We start from the raw sequence: 17966 nt of genomic DNA, 5'->3' as shown, positions 1-17966 counted from the left end.
CATCGGAGGGGCTTTCCTCGAAAACACCCCCGAGGCTAGTAACTTTGCTCTTGTGCAGGTGAATTCGGACTCCACTCATTCAAACAAGCAAGATCTTCAACACATACGAAAGGGCCTTCATACGAAGCCCATTGTTTCCATCTTTACAACACCGGAACATCTAGTAACAAGCACCGAATGATTGAAGGACACAAACTTACCTGGTAAATTATTTGCATAAGTGACCCTAAGAATCCGACTCGAGTTTCATCATTCCTAACATGATTTTGCAACTTTGTGAGGCTTTCTCCCTTCCCTGAATCCATAACAGCAGCAGATTCATTGCCTTCTGAACCGTTTTTCAGAGTTTTGTCTTTCTCTGCGTTTCCTGTTGGAGATTTCTCTGTAACATTAAACATCCTCGGGCAGAAACAATGGTTCCAATCTACATGAATAAATAAAGAAGCATAAGAAGAAGAAGAAAGCTGTAAACAGGAAAAGGATAGGATACAGGATATACCGCAAAATAAACCATAACCAGTGAAAATGTCCACCTGCAGATCACCAGACAATGAAATCAGAAAAAACAGACCCGCAAAAATTGGAGAAAAATGAAAATGGAGGAAAAGAGTGAAAGAAGGTTAACTGGGTATAAAAATAGAAAGCATAAGGGCCATAGGAATGAAGCATCTGGAAGAGAAGGTTAGCCATAGTAAGAAAAGCGAAAGCTCTGTAGAGAAGAAGCCATTTGGGGCTGAGCTGTCTCCAGCAAGGAACCCATAATACTGAATTCTGGGTATCTTCTTCACCATTAATGGTCTTATTCTTGATCATTTTGATGGCAATTGCAGCTGGGATTACAATGATCAACCCACAAACAGGGACTTGCCATTTCATCCAGTAATCAATACCCACCGTTGATTTCTGCATCTTTCAGATCAGTGGATGATTTGGGGTGTCAGATATTTATGGGGTTGTATGTCTGAACATACACACTGGTGTTTGATGCTTATATATAATAATATCGTACAATAGTACAATTACGAGTATACTATTAGTATCCTCTATTATTATAGACTAGTCTGTCTATTAAATCTGTTATTGTCTCGTCGGTCGATTCAAATTCCCCTCCTCTTCGGGTTAAACTGTTATAAGACTAAAGAGAGTGAGCAATGATAAGTTACTAACTCCGTAACACGTTTCAACAACCACAAATATCTACTACGTATTGTATCAACGTTATTATTCTAATAAAAGTAACGCCATATAACTTCTACAACAACCATTCAAAGTACCTATTAATAAACCATGTATCAATTTACCAAGTAGCACACGGCGTAGTTGGGGAAAGTTTCACCTTATGACTTTGAGGTCATGAATTTGATCCCTATTAGTTGCAGTTCTTCGGGATAGGGCCCTCTTCCTTCTTATTCATTCCTAATAGTTTTGGGTTGGTTGGTTAGGAGAGATTCTGGTCCAAGCAACTAAACAAAGTCGTTCTTTTTACAATGAGATGTTACATACTTGAACAATCTGTAGAGAAAGAGAATAGAAGGGACAATGTTTCCCATTGATATTATTCACAATTTATAGTAAACAAAGAGAGCTATACAAGGATAGTAATAGCTAGAATTTAGTGTAGGAACTATGACTAATAAGAACAATAATTAGAACAAGCTTATCTGTAACAATGTCGTGGCGTGACACCAATCACTGCCCTAAAGTTGAATTTGCCCCGCTAAGTACACGCGGACTCGTAGCAACCGACCCCCAGGGATACACGACTCCAATCCTTCGGTGTACGACGAAGAACTAGATTGAGAACACCCTTAAGCAATGCCCAGAACAATGGAGGTTTTGTGTTTTTACCGGAGTAATGGGGAACTGCAACAGTCATATAACAGCTAGTGGGGTGAAACCATAAATAGGCTGCGGCGGTGAAAGGCCTGTTTTGGTGATCAGTGTATGAAATTGATGGCGGGGCAATGACTTCGTAAGAGCATTAGCTAGCTGATCGTTAGTGGAGATATAAGATACTCCAAGGTCTCCACTTTATACATTCTCACGGTCAAAATCCTTGAATGAAAAACCGTGATTAGCACTGACAAGGTTTTCTTCAAAATAATAGGGTTAACTAAATATATTTGTGCTTATAATAAGAGTCCTACTATATTAAAAATAGGCTACTTAACGAAAATAGAAATACACTATTTTGTTTACAAAAACTTACTTAATAAATAAATATAATCTTATTCTAGCTACAACATATATTTTATAAAATCATAAATATTGGGGTATTACATCATTATTTTGAGAAGATTACAAAGAACATTGTATGTGAGTATGTGACACTCTAGAAATAGAAAATCCATAACTATACTAAAAGAAAAGCCCCTAAAAGCAAAACTGACACGTATCGCTCTCACAATCAAAAAATTTCCGCTCTTTTGTCATTTACTAATTAAACAAAATAATTATATTATTTACTTGATTTATGACAATATATTACTTCCCAACTTAACAAGAATAATTATATATTTACTTGATTTATAATACACTATATTATTATATTTGTTAAGAAAATATAGATTGTTAACTAAAGAAATTTTTTACATGTATTATTTATATAGATTCTTCAAAAGATTCTACTATTTTGTACAATACTAAATATGAGGTTTTTTTTAACATACTGGACATAAAAATTTAAAAACTACCACAACGTATTTTGTTAGCTTTGGTAAGAGTATGTCATACAATTATTTTTGTTAACTAAAGAAAATCTTTCAAATGTATTATTTATATTTTGGATATCTAAAACTTTACGATTTTTCAAAAGATTCTACTATTATATACAATACTAAATATAAGTTTTTTTTTTAACGTGCTGGACCTAAAAATTAAAAACGTATTGATTATCACAGACATATTTTGTCAGCTTTGATAATAGTATGTCATACAATTATTTTTGTTACTTTTGTTAATTTTTAAAAATTCTTTATTATATCATGAAATCTATATTATATTATCGGAACTTTATTAGGGAAAGGAGTACTAAAAAAATATAAACAAATAATATATATAAAAAAACTGAATAAAAATATTAGTGCTACACTGTAGAAAAAATTTCTCCTAAAGGTAACTGTTGGTTGTAATGCAAAATTTAAAATGATTAGTACTATTTTGCTTATGATCAGTTTATACCGCTAGCAAGGTGTGGCTCGATATCTCTAGCCGCGTGAAGGCCGTGGAGTATGCTGTTTGTGAAAGAAGTAAAATACCAAGTAATTATGGCCCGCTTTTCCCTTAATCCTACGAGAGCCAAGAGTTTGGAAAATGTTAAAACTCTTTCACCTAACTTTTATTTGGCCTTTAATTTCCTAAATCTTTTTCCAACTGATTTGAGGATAAGAAACCAATGATTTCCTAATTCATGTTAGTCATATTGGCCAATTGACGAAGTATATATATATGTTTTTACTCATCGGTCAAAGATATATACAGAAACTCGATATTAACTCTAGACAGAAGATTAACTCTAAAAATAAACCCTAAACCCTAATAGAGATCTGAGCAGTTCTAGAGCATTTCTACCTTTCAAGTTCGGGTGCACGGATTTTAAGGAGAGTTGTGTTAACCTTAGGAGGCGTTCGTCACTTAAGAGCATGTACCGGTAGTGGCGAAATTTGCTTCTAAGTCAGTGGCCTCCATACCACGACACAACTATTTTCCTATGAGATCAATAATCGGGTAACATCTTATCTTATTGTTAATCATAAATTCTTGATACGACAGTTACTTTTCCTACAGTAACTACACCTAAATGAGGTATAAAATTAAATTAACCCCTCAGTTCCTAATATATATCTCAATAAATTCTTATTTAGTCTTCTATAAATTTTATTTGTGCAGTATTGTATAACAAATAATATTATATTAAAGTGTTTAATTGCATTATACGGCTAATAAGAATGCTAGGTAAGAGTATGAAACTCCATGAGTCGTAACTCCACCTACTATTCCTAGTCTCAAGCCAAATTTGGTGTTTTATCCTCAAAATACATGTCTTTAAACCTAAAGGAACATTTTATTCCTGAAAGAGACAACTTAAGGTCTTACTAACGATTTCCCAACCAAAGCATAACCAGAATTCAATAAAACAATAAGTTTGGTGGAATCAAACAATTTCTATGCACATTTAAATGCAACACTTAAACACATGCACGTAACAATTAACTTCTTAAGCTAGCAATTAACTACTAATGCACATATAATTCTATCCTATATGCCATTTCCTATATTACCCATCTCTGGTAATAAATTAACATAAGTAAAACATTGAAACACTTAGAATAAACAAGAACGATTAATAAGAAAGAATTTTTTTTATTAAACGCATAAATAATAAACGAACAAATTGAATAAGAATTTTTTTATTATTATTTATATATATATATATATATATATATAAATATATATATATATATATATATATATATATATATATATATATATATATATATATATATATATATATTTCGAATATATTTAAATAAATTCGAAAAGAAAAAGAACGTACTTAATTCACATAAACGAAAAGTTTCAGTAAATAAGTTAATTTCGAACTTAAATAAGAAATATTAATATGTTTTCAAACAAAATAAAATGAATTTGGTCCCCCAAAAAAAAGTACGCATTTTTGAATGATATAATAAGTAGGAGTTCAATTCTAGGTAATTCGTTTTAGGAAACTAGCTAGTTTAGGCGCCTAAAAATCATTGAAGTAAAACCATAAGCTTCTAGATACCACTTTGTAACACCCTGACAATTCCCTCTTTTATAAAATAACCTTTTAAAATAAAACGTAGAGAATTATCAAGGCATTATAGCCCGTGTGAAAACGTATCGGCTTATTCAGAATTTTGCAGCGCAAAACATAAAACTAACTATAAGTTTGTAAATAGTCAACTATGGAATTAAGTCCAAAAGCAACCAACGAAAAGCAACGTTAATGTTACTTATTCAATAAGTTTTAAGGTCCACTTAAACAAACCAAATCCAACTTAGAAAATCAAATTAACTATAAATTCTCCAATCCCGATCCCAATGATGCATCATCTTCAAACCTGTAGATGGACAATGCTTATTGATCCTTAGAGACTGCTCACCAAAATGGGTCATCACAGGATCAATAAGGCATAGCCATGATCAACACACACAAACAAAACACGTAATCTGCAAATTTGAGTACTACATACTAAATCAATAATAAGTCTAACATGATTCTATTAAACGAACAATCCTAACATGATTCTATTAAACGAACAATCCTAACATGATTCTATTAAACGAACTATCCTAACATGATACTAATAAAACATAAGTAAGGGCAGACAAAACATGTTAATTTGACGACTACATTTGACTAGACTATACTGGACTAGACTTTTGTAACAATAATATTATTTTAAATTGAAATAGTCAATGGACCGAGTTGTCCAACCAGAAGTTTTCACTAAGGAAGACGAGGTACGGGCGCGACTCCGTAACCTCAGTGACCTACGATATCGAGGAACTTTTGAATAAAATAGAACACGGTGATCAATCCGGTCCCAGAAAAGGCCATGGGCTACCACCATGAACCCCAACTCCTGTTTGTCCGTCACTTCAGACGTGCACAGTCTAAAGCTATTGCTATTCAGTTTCACTTTACATGGTTTACAGATTAAAACTCTGTTATGATTCAAAAATCACATAAGTCATACAATCAACCATTATTCACAACTGTTTTTATCTTGGAATTAAGTAAGTGATCACAAAGGTATCAATCAAGACACATTCCAATTAATTCAACCTTTCCTTTAACAATGATCAACCCCTGTATATGGGTATAAGGTTTTAACTTACTAAACAAGGTCCTCGGACCTCATAAAGTAGTGAAAATCTAAAAGGAAACAACGATCAATCGATCCGAATCAATATATATATATATATATATATATATATATATATATATATATATATATATATATATATATATATATATATATATATATATATATATATATATATATATATATATATATATATATATATATATATATATATATATATATATATATATATATATATATATATAAAATCTAGTATTCCCAACCAACATGTTTGCATCAATCATCCATACTAACATGTTATAATTCTCATGACGAAATATATATTCAACATGTTCATCCAACAATATTAAACATGTAAATTTCAACATAACCAAGTCATCGACAAATTCAACATGATTTCAATAATAACACACATCACCAAGCACACAGGTATGTACGTACCTTGTGTAAGCAAACTGCAAGACCACTTTAACAATTCAAAAGTCGCCTACGGAAAATTCTCCACCTAACAACACCCAATATAGACTCATATCAATTCACATTGAATTTTCAGCAACATTAGGGAGCTTCAAACCCTTCCTAAACATAATTAGAACATTCCCTAATGTCAATACTTAGCTACTAAACCTCCTAGCATAGTGATTACAACACTAATGATCACCAATTATCATAAACTTCAATAAACATGCCCTTTACAAATTTCCAGCAATATAAGGTGATTTAAAACTACTCCAAAATATTTTCAACATGCTTAAAATCACAAAAAATAATAATTTAATAACTTATAATCATCCTACCATGAATTTGAAATATTAAAACCTTAAAATTAATGCTTTAAATAATTCAAATTGTCGTTTCAAACAATTTATGAAATAAGAAAATTAATAATTTAATTATTCAACATTAAAATCTGAAATTCATAAATAAATCATAAAAATCATCAATTTAATTTAATCCGATCATAAATTAAATTAATAACATATAATTAAAACATTTAATTTACTTGGGGTTTAAGAAATAACCAAATAAAGAATAGAAGGAGCTGCTGGCCGGCGACAATGGCGGCAGCAGGCGGTGGTCCGGCAGGGCGACATCGCTGGTGGCGTGGGTGGTTGCGCCGTTGATTGGTTCCGTGAGAAAAGCTTGTGGAGCAAGAAGGAAATAAAGGACAAGGGTGAACTTCCACGTGAAGGAGGAGAAAATAGAAGCCGACGGGGAAGTTGGGCGGCGACGAGAAGTTGGGCGGCGGAGGCGGTGCAGCAAGGTGGGTGGTCGTCGGCAGGGCGACGAGACTCGGTTGTGGGTGCGGTTGCTGGTCGACTAAACAACCACCATTAATGCGTGAAAGAACTAAACCAAAGGAGAAAGAGAAAAAAAAAAGAACGAAGGAGAAGGAGGTTACCGGCGGCAAGCAGAGAGTGACAATGGAGGAGCGCCGGCGGTGGTGGCGGCTGGGCAACATCAACTATGGAGGTAGGGTTGAAGTCTTTGTTCACGTGAATAGTGAAGGAGAAGAGTGTTTCATGTAATTCTTTTGTTTCACGTGAAATAGAAAAGGGGAGGGATGATTGTTTTGGGTTGTATTGTTTTGGGCTTTACTCAATTGGGATAGGAGTAGAATTAAGGTTGTTTGAATCCAAAATGGTTAGGATTGTTTTCTAAGTTCAATCATTTTTCGTAATTCGATTTCTCTTAAAGAAAGGCAAAGAAGAAACAGGATGTCGCCGGGCTCGGCTGGCCCGCGTGGAGCCGATCTTTTCAGCATAAAATTCTAATATTATTTTAATTTCATAAATTGTTGAAATATTTAAAATGTATAAAAATAAATATCCGTTAATTACATTTTTTTTTCTAAATTCGTAAATTCTATTTAAATATAATTAACTATACGTTAAAATATATAAATAACGTTTATAAATTTACGGGGGTTTACAATCTACCCCTCTTAAAAAAAGTTTCGTCCCGAAACTTGATACGAAAATTCACACCCTTTTCAAAAGTTTTCAACTTATTCTTACGTAAAGAAGTACTTGTGCCACTCATGTGCACTTTTTGCTAACTTAAAGTTGCTTGTGTTACTCATGAACACCTTTTTCTTATGCGAAAAATCTATTTACTTTGCACCAACATGTTTAAGTTGCTAATAATGAGCATAAAATGCATAAAATTGCCATATAAATAGGTAAAAAGCGCGAATTTCTATCGCATTCTACCCCCCTTAAAGGAAACGAGTTACGCCCTCGTAACTCATCCCAGGGAATAACTTTGGATATTTCTACTTCCACGAATCATGTCCCCAATGCTATATTTCCACTAAAATCAAGTGGGATTTCTACACTTCTTTCCACACAATGCCTCAACATGTGCCATCTTAAAGCTCGCATAGTAACTATTGTTGCAAGAAATTCAATCGAATCTAGGTGGTCTTCTCAATTACACTTAAAGTCAATAACACAGGCTCTCAACATATATTCCGTTAGTAATCTTAATTTGTCTATTGGTTGCAGGGTGGAAAGCAATACCCATTATCAATGTCGTCCCCAAGATTCAACTAGACCTCTTGCCAAATTTTCAGACTTTATGGTCGGTAAGGATCTTACATGTTGCCCCATAATGATAATGTCTCCAAATCTTCAAAGTAAATCACAATTCCAACTAGCTCTAGGTCATGGGTAGGGTTATTAGCCTCATAAGGTTTCAACTGACGCGACAACGAGTGTGGAGGTCAAACGCTCCTTTAAAATCTAGAAAGCTTCCTCACATTTCTCACTCCACTTGAATTTCGAATTCTTTTTCATCAAGTTGGTCATTGGTTTTGCTCTCTTCGAAAAAAGAAAAAAAAAATCTTTCACAAATCTCCTACAATAATCAAATGGGCCTAGGAAACTTCAGATATCAGACACGTTCTTTAGAGTAGGTCACTCACTCACAACTTAAATCTTAGCAGGATCTACATAAATTTCTTCTGCTCAACTTTTCCTTTTTATCGAACATCATTACGCCTTTCATGGATGCATAACTTTTGGGCTTAACTCTTAGCTCCTTCACCAACTCATATAATTCCTCCAATCTTTCAAGACAACAATGATTTCTAACGATCCTGGACCACTCGAATATTCTCTTAGATTTATTCATTTACGTAACGTAGTTTTCAATCAATTTAGTCATTCACTTTTCCGTCGGTTCCACTTAAACACACATGACTTCAAGATTTGTATACTTCATTCACATAAAACTAGATTCTTTCTAAGCGTCTCCAAACTAATCCTCAAGTGCTTGTCATACTCTTTCTCATTCCTTGAATAAATCAGGATATCATCAATAACATAATAATGAACTTAATTCGGAATTCGTGAAAATCTTATTCATCAAATTCATAATTATGGCAGGTGTATTGGTTAACCCAAAAGACATTACTCTAAGCCCATAATGGCAATAGCGAGTTCTAATGAGGTCTTAGGCCCTTATCAGCTATCCTCAATTGGTGATATTTCAAACACAAATCAGTCTTCGAGAACACACTCGCCCAATGCAATTGATCCAATATGTCATCTATCTTAGGCAAAGGATACTTGCTCTTGATGGTGTGTAGTTCCCTAAAGTCGATGCATAATTCCATACTCTTATCTTCCCTTAATAAACAACACAGGAGCTCCCCATGGTGATGCACTAGGCCTAATATACCCCTTAACGAAACAACTCTTGCAATTGTGTCTTAATTCTCTCATTTCAGGAGGTGTCATTCTACATGGTGCTTTAGTTATAGGTGTCGTTCCAGGAACTTAGTCTATAGTGAACTCAAAGGCTCTAGCTGGTGACATTCTCGCAATTTCACTCGGAAACACATCATTGAATCCACTCACAATGGCAACATCCTCGATTTTCACTCCAACTTTTTTATTTATTCACCTCTAACACACTAGAGAAAAATAGTTCACACTTCCTTTTCATCAATTTCCTCACTTGCATTACAAAAATAACTAGAGGTTTTTGGACTTCTCAAAACATCTACATGAGGTCAACCTTCCAATAGGGTTCCTTAAACTTACTTTCTGGATTTCACAGTCTATCTTAGCCTTATACAAGCTTATCCAGTCCATCCCCGAAATTACATCTACTCAGACTAAACTTTATCAAGTCAGAAAGAAAAACGCAATCTTTTGTCTTCAAAGGAAAGTTCTTAAACAACTTGGTACAACTTACGGTTACACCAGTAGGTATACTAACATGTAAATCAATCACCTCAAAATCTACTAAATGCATACTCTTAACAACAGATGACGCAACAAAAGAATGAATTACCCCTGAATCAATCAACGTTTTGACTAGCACGGAGTTAATAGAAGAAGTATCATGAACTAAGTCTGCAGAATGTTCAGCTTCATTCCTACTCGTCACGAACAGTTTGTCCGGAGCCTTATTATGGTTGTTGTTCTCATTTGCAGACTTATTGTGGTTCCCCTGGTTATTCTGCGACCCTACGGGCTTCGAACTCTGATTTCCAGATTGGTTATACCATGACTTCCCTTGGTTACCACTCCCATTGTTATTTTTGTTCCTTTTCTTGCTTAGTGAAGCACTCATACTCCAAGTGGCCTATTTTATGACAATAGTTGCAGGTCACTAATACTCCCTTGCAGCTTCTACCAGGATGGTTGTTACAGCACATCTTACAGTGATACACTCTCTCGGATTGGCTCCTATTGTTGTTCCCCTGATTATTTCTTCCTTGAAAATTCCCATTCTCATTCTCATTCCCATTCCCATTGTCATTCATATTCCTCTTCAAATTCGCTTGGTTTTCCTGGGCATTAAACTCTTTTCTTTCTCCCCAACAACATTTTTCTTGTCCCTTTTGGACTGCAAACCATAAATATGGGTGGTTCTCCATACACATTATCTAAAGATGTAGAGGTTGATGAGATCCACCTAATCCCAACTGGATCTCATCGGTCAATCCTTGCTCAAACCTCTGAGCCTTTGTCTCCTTTGTGGCTACAACCTCAGGTGCAAACCTCGATAGCGCTATAAATTTGCTATAGTATTAGCGATGGTCATACTCCTCATCCCAAGGTTTATTAATTCCTGTGCTTTTTGTTTTCTTATAAAAAGAGGATAAAACTTTTTCCTTAGGGCAGTAACAAACGAATCTCAATTGAATCCCTCAACAGCGCCAAGTCTAGCTTCATTTTCTCTCAACCATAACTCAGCTTTATCTTTCAAGTACAGTACAACTTGACCCACTCTCATGTTCTCAAGACAGTCCACAGCCCCAAAATTTTTCTCAAACTCTCTAACCCAGTTCTCTAAAAAGGTAAGATCAATTTGCCCCTTAAAGTATGGTGACTTAACTTTGGCCAGTCTCTCAAACATGTCCCCAGCAAAATCGGGACGATCAATTCTCTCTTGGGCCAGCTTTTCCGCCAAGAGGCGAATAACAACAACTAAGTCATTATTGTTGGCCATTCTATAACATGACATGAAATTAATACATTCTACTCTAGGTTAGAAATATAACTCATATGTATTCTCTAAAGGAAAAGATTTGATCATAGAGATCACCTCAACAAACACTTAATCAAGAAAGTACAACAATATTAGAGTAATCATTGTTTATGCCAAATTTCATCTAGGGGCGATCTTTGGCTCGGGTCGACACTAACTAAGCAATGAGCAAATAAAGAGAGACAAGGGAGGCACGACATAGAGAAGTGTTGACGTGGAAAACCCAGGAATAAGGTAAAAAACCGCGGATAGCTATGAGGCTATCAATCCACTAAGTATTCTATATGATTGTTTATGCTTTTTCTGAGAATCAATACAAAGAATTTAAAGTACAATAATAATTGTTTGAACGCTTGATAGCTTGAGAGTTTAAGTGCTTGAATTAACTTGTCCCCTCTAGGGTCACCGCCTTCGTGCTTTTATAGGATAGTTCCAACGGTCCTGTTAGTTGAGAGAATCCCTAAAAGATAGGGATCTCTTCCTCACACGTCTCTCCAGTCTTCAACCAACTCCGCGCTTCTCGTGCGTACTTCAGACTTGTTCTACTAGTATGACGGCGCTGCCTGTCTTGGGCCTTGGGCTTGGGCGTTTAACCTATTTCTGTCAACTTATCTGTCGAGGTTATATCTCTGACGCTCGTGCGTTGTCGCCAGTCCTTTGTCGTCTATGCCTCGTCGTATGACTCCATGTCCGACGCGTCTCCTTAGCACGATGTTTACCTGTGACACGACAGAACCTGGTTGACACAACATGATCAAACGTTAGAGCAGTTATGTCGTTGGTACAAAAAGTGGGATAACAGTTTGCCCCCAATTGTGAATTTGCGGAGTCACACAAAGCAAAAGAAACAATTCAATTTTGAAAAAACAAAAACCGTCTACAACCGTTAATTCGTGGGACAAAACCGTTTAGAATTCCAAAGTAATAAATATCAACTTTCGACATGCAACAAAGTTCTTCACACAGAGAATTTTTCAAAAAACTTCCAGATCTGAACACAAGAGAGAGAAAAGGAGAAAAGGATTTGGTTTTCGCACTGAGTTCGTCCGAATTCAGGTAAAGTTTGCTTATTTCTTTCGATTTTCCTGTAGAATTTTATAAGTAAGATGGTTAGATCTAAGCGGTGGTGGTTAAAGGAAAGGGAGAGTCGGGATCTGCTCGGGTTAAGTCCCTTAACCCGATATACTCTACCGTAGTGGACCCGGCGGCGTTTATTGAACTTGCTGGCCTACCGCCGTCAGCGTAGTGGACCCGGCGGCGTTTATTGAACTTGATTGTCCGGAGGGGTACATAGTCATGTACGAGTATCCGTTCACAATTGGCTTTAAATTTCCTTTTACTCCGTTGGCTAGGTCCTTTATTGAGGTTTTTCACTTGAGTCCGGGTCAGTTGATGCCCCAGATCTGGCGAGTTTTCGCGGTGGTGCACATGATTACTGCAAACTGGTGGATGCCGTTTGATCTGGCTGACTTGATGTACTCTTACGACCTAGCACTGCAGAAATGTTATAGGTATACCTTGGTCACTAAGAAGGGGAAGACGAATTTGGGTGTTGGTTTATCTGTGAACGAAAGGGGTTGGCAGAGTCGTTTTGTGTATGTGAGCAAAGATTCATTGGGAGATAAAGGGCGATTTTTGGTTGAAGGGTGGACGACGGAAGGTAAATGTGTTTTTTTGTCTTTGTTTCTCGTCGTTTTACTGAACGTTGCCTTACTTGGTTTTGTTTTGCAGTTGTCAAGGTGTCGTCGTTGACTGCGTTGAACGCTGATTCACACGACAAGTATCAGAAGTTCTTGGGCTATTCTGTCGAGGATAGGTCTTTTAGGCGTGACGGGGAGTTTTTAGACGAGCAAGGAGCGAGCCAATCAGGCGACGTTGCCGAGGAGGAGGAGGTAGAAGAGGAATCGGGTCAACTGATTCGTCGTCAAAGAAAGTTGGATTTGCTCGAGGAGGTAGTGGCAAACTCATCGTCTACCGAAGGAGAAGTAGGCGATATGGCTGACAATTCAGGTATTTGGTGTTTGTTTAGTTTTGGCTTTTGCTTTTTGTTTTGGGTAATGTTTGAACTTGGTGTTCTTGTTACGTTTTATATTGGGTGTAGAGCACACTTTGTCGTCCAAGCCGGTGTCGAGGATGTCTCAAAGTGAGATTCAAGAGCGTGCGAGGAAACGACTAAGGTCGTCTTCGACATCTGGTGGGCAAGGTCTAACGGTTGTACCTCGGTTTTCTGCGATAGGCTCGTCGGCTGAGACACCTGTTGTCATAGGTGTCGAAGGTTTTTACCCAATTGCTTCTTCGTCGCCTCCGAAGCCGTTTAAGGCGTCATCTACTGCTATGGACGTTGGTAAGGTTTCCACTGCGTCGGCCAAGAAGCGTCCTGCCGAGAAGGGTTCCGTCGAGGATACGGTTATCTCTCTGCCCCCAAGCTTCTTGGGCGATGGTGAGACAGCTGTTATTTGGCCTTTCTCTGATCGCTTGATTCTACCTACGACGTACCAGCGATATCATGAGGTGGATCCTCTTCCTGTCGCGTCGGACGCCGCTGAACTTAGCTTGCGGGTGAGTTTTATTTAACTTTCTTTCGTTATGTGTGCAATGTTAAATTGTCGGGTGTAAAATGTATGTTGTGTTAATTTGTTTTGGCACTGTTCTTGCGTAGGCGTCGCAGGCTGCTTTGGCTGTGCGTAGGCAGTGTTCACTGTTGTGCGACGAGCTGACAGATGCAAGAAAGCATGTGGCGATGGCGAAGAAGGCGGCTGCGCCGTGGGAGGCCAAGTGGAAGGTTGCTGAGAAGAAGGTTGTCGACCTTGCCACGGTGGTCAAAGAAAAAAGTGATCAGCTGAGGGGTAAGGATGGGCAAATAGCTGACGCTGCTAAGGGGTTGGAGAAAGTGAAGAGGGAATTGGCCTCGACCACTGAGGAGTTAGATGGGTTGAGGAGTTTGTACGATGCCCTGCAGGAGGAGGTGAAAGATGTCGAGGCTCTAGCTATATGGAGGACGAGGGCACAAATGATGTATTCTTGCTTGATTGGGGAGAGCAGTATTTGGCCATTTCAGAGGGAGGTGGACGATTTTTTGGCCAATGGTGGTACCATGGCTGAGTTGTCGGTGCCTGTGGTGGACTCGGAAGAGTTGGCTAAGACGACCGACACTGCCAGCACTGAAGCGACTGAGGTGGGCGCTGTCTTGTCGGTGGAGGACGCTCCTGTTTCGGGGCAAGAGGGGGAGGTGTTAGCCGTGCGTTATGAGGAGGAAGCTTCTGTCGTTGCTCCTCATGGCGAGGCGCCGGAGGCGACGACGGTGGAGGCGTCGGTCGTGACTGACGCTATCGTGTCCCCAAAGCAAGAGCCGGAGCAGGAGATTGTGGCCACTTCCCAAGAAGAAGCAATGTAATAGTCTGTAGTTTGGATTTTTTCTGTTGGTTTTTGTGTTTTGTTTTTGAATTTCTTTACTCGCCGTCGATGGCGACGACGAGGTGCTTTGGACAATTTGTGTGTTTGTGTTTGTATTTTGGAGGTCGTGGCCTTTGAGGTCGCGCAGTGTTCTGTATGACAAGTGTGTTTCTTTGTGTTTTTTTTTTGAAGTTCTTGTCGCGCGCAGTATGGCAGATGTTTTACAAAGAATAGACATTGAAGTGATTTAACTATGCGTGTGTAGAATAGTACCTGCGTCGCTTGTTTATTCATTGTTACTTGGGATCTGCTTCGCGTCGTGCGTCGTTGATTTTAGTTAACACTCGTTATGCGTCGTCTTTCTGCAAAAAGTAAACATGGGTTGCTAGGAGGATTGGCCGTTGGGGATGCCAACGGCCCTCCGATGCTTAAGTCAGTAATGATTCTGAGTAAAGATAAAGCGATAAAAAATAAATAAAGGATAGGAGCGACAGAGCGAAGACTGATAAAACTGGACTCGACGAGTGTTCAAAAGTGATAAAGTTTAAGGTGAGTGGCGTTCCAGCTTCAGGGGGCCGACTTTCCGTCTTTGGTGACGAGTCTGTATGCTCCCTTACCGACGATTTTATCGACCAAGTACGGTCCTTCCTATGCTGGTGCGAGTTTACCTGCGTTTAGTTCCTTCGTGTTTTGAAATACTTTGCGCAGCACCCAGTCGCCTTCCATGAACATTTTTACTTTGACGTTCTTGTTGAAGCATTTTTCCACGATCTGTTGTTGCGACGCCATTCTTATCAACGCTGCTTCCCTGAAATCTTCTGTGTTGTCGAGGTTTTCACTGAGTTCCACGTCGTTTTGCTCTGGTGTCATGAGTCCATATCGTGCACTGGGCAACGTCACTTCCGGGGGCAGCACTGCCTCGCACCCGTAAACGAGTGAGAAGGGAGTCTGTCCCGTCGCCGTCCTAGGTGTCGTCCTATTGGCCCATAGGATGGATGGCAGTTCTTCTACCCATCGTCCCTTCTTGTCGTCCAGTCGCTTTTTCAGCGACGCGATGATCGTTTTGTTGTTGGATTCCGCCTGTCCGTTCTCTTGGGGGTATCTAGGCGTCGACGTCTTTAGCTCGATGTTCCATTTCTTGCAGAAAGCCCTTGTCTTGTCGCTGATGAACTGTGTTCCGTTGTCGCAGATGATTTCTGATGGTATTCCGAACCTGCATATTATGTTAGTCCATATGAACGAGCATACCTCTTTGTCCCTTACTTTTTGGAACGCACCTGCTTCTATCCACTTGGAAAAATAGTCTGTTAGAGCTAGCATGAAGACCTTTTGTCCTGGGGCAACGGGCAATTTGCCGACAATGTCCATTCCCCATTTCATGAAAGGCCACGGAGTCAAAGTGGGATGCAAGAATTCAGATGATTTGTGTGTCATACCTGCGTGTCATTGACACTTGTCGCACTTTGTTACGTACCTCATGGCGTCTTTAAGCATTGCTGGCCAATAATACCCATTCCTTTTGATTCTGGTTGATAAGCTTCGCCCTCCTTCGTGTCCTCCGCATTCTCCTTCGTGGTATTGTTTCAGTAACTTTTCCCACTCGGTTTTCTCAGCACATCGCATCAACATTCCGTTTGCTGATCGCTTAAATAATACGTCCTGCAAAATAACATATCGTAAAGCTTTGTAAAAGTATCTTTCTGGCTTCTAGCTTGTCGTCGGGTAGAGTTTCGTGTGTTAGGTAATCGAAGATGGGCTTGGTCCAACTATCTGTGTTTGTGGTTGATAGGACGAGGCTGGCGTCTTGTGGTATGTCTTTTTCGATGGCGGGTGACAGTAGGTGTACTAGAGGTATGGTCGAGAATGGTGATTTTCTGAGTGCGGATCCTAGGTTGGCAAGGGCGTCGGCTTGTGTGTTTAGGTCTCGTGGTACTTGTTTGATGGAGAAGGGTTTAAATTTGGAGGTTAGCTTTTTTGCTTTCTCGAGATATAAGGTCATTTTTAGGTCTTTAGCCTCGTAGTCGCCGTTAATCTGGTTGACGATGAGTTGTGAGTCGCTGAAGATGTTGAGTCCTCTTGCCCCCAATTCCTCAGCTAACGTCATTCCAGCGATTAGCGCCTCGTATTCTGCTTCGTTGTTTGTTGCCTTGAAATCGCAGCAGATGGCCTGTGCTATCATGTCCCCTTGTGGCGACTTTAGTACGACGCCTAGACCTGCACCACGAAAATTAGATGAACCGTCGACGAAGAGTGTCCATATTTCTTCTACGTTGTTGATGAGTTTGACTTCGTCGTCTGCTAACTTCTCTAAGTCGGGGCTGAAGTCTGCCACAAAATCTGCTAGGGCCTGCGATTTTACAGCCGTTCTCGGTTGGTATTTGATGTCGAAACTTCCTAGTGCCATTGTCCCCTTCTCCATTCGACCTGTCAGTTCTGGTCTACGCATCACATACTTGATTGGATAATTAGTCATCACCACTATTTGGTGAGTTTCAAAATAATGCCTTAGCTTTTTGGCTGCGGTAACGAGTGCTAAAACGAGTTTTTCGAGGGAGGAATACCTGGTTTCTGCTTCTAGTAGTGACTTACTGATGTAATAAATAGGTAGCTGTTGCGTTTTGTCTTCTCGAGCTAGGACCGCACTGGCTGCTGTTGAGCTGACGGCTAAGTAGAGTTGTAGGACTTCGCCTTCTTTGGGCTTGGACAGGAGGGGTGGCGACATCATATATTTTTTGAGGTTTTGCAAAGCTGTTTCGTGGTCGTCGGACCAGTTAAAACCCTTGTTTTTGCGCAAGACGTCGTAGAATAATCGACACTTGTCCGACGACCGCGAAATAAAACGGTTTAGTGCCGCCACTCTTCCTGTCAAGCGCTGTACCTCTTTTATGTTCCTGGGGGATTGAATGTTGATGATTGCGCGCACTTGGTCGGGGCTGGCCTCGATTCCTCGTTGGGTGACGATGTAACCTAAGAATTTTCCTGCGGACACTCCGAAAGAACATTTAGTTGGGTTAAGCTTCATACCGTATTTTTTCAATATGTCGAAGGATTGTCGTAGGTGTTCCATGTGATCGTCCGCTTTCCTCGATTTTACTAGCATGTCGTCGATGTAGACCTCCATCGTGTCTCCAAGTTGGTCTTTGAACATCTTGTTGACCAATCGTTGGTATGTCGCACCTGCATTTTTAAGACCAAAGG

The 17966-nt window shown here is 38.8% G+C and overlaps 2 protein-coding genes across 2 annotated transcripts; both read right to left on the bottom strand.

The window, feature by feature from the left end:
• Positions 1–143: 143 nt before the first annotated feature.
• On the bottom strand, positions 144–961 carry LOC110775489 (uncharacterized). Its single transcript, XM_056828282.1, has 3 exons — positions 626–961; positions 500–533; positions 144–464 (listed from the first exon to the last, which is right to left on the bottom strand). Exons 1-3 carry the CDS (start codon positions 907–909, stop codon positions 144–146), a joined length of 639 nt encoding a protein of 212 aa, XP_056684260.1. The 5' UTR covers positions 910–961.
• Positions 962–15416: 14455 nt separating this feature from the next.
• LOC130460750 (uncharacterized) lies at positions 15417–17490 on the bottom strand. The gene is made up of 4 exons (XM_056828281.1): positions 16702–17490; positions 16243–16427; positions 16046–16102; positions 15417–15981 (listed from the first exon to the last, which is right to left on the bottom strand). Exons 1-4 carry the CDS (start codon positions 17488–17490, stop codon positions 15417–15419), a joined length of 1596 nt encoding a protein of 531 aa, XP_056684259.1.
• Between the last annotated feature and the right edge of the window lie 476 nt (positions 17491–17966).

Source organism: Spinacia oleracea, chromosome 5 (assembly GCF_020520425.1).
Source record: "Spinacia oleracea cultivar Varoflay chromosome 5, BTI_SOV_V1, whole genome shotgun sequence".
NCBI lineage: Eukaryota > Viridiplantae > Streptophyta > Magnoliopsida > Caryophyllales > Amaranthaceae > Spinacia > Spinacia oleracea.
Note: the sequence above shows the minus strand (reverse complement) of the source record. Positions and strands in the feature narration are given on the sequence as shown.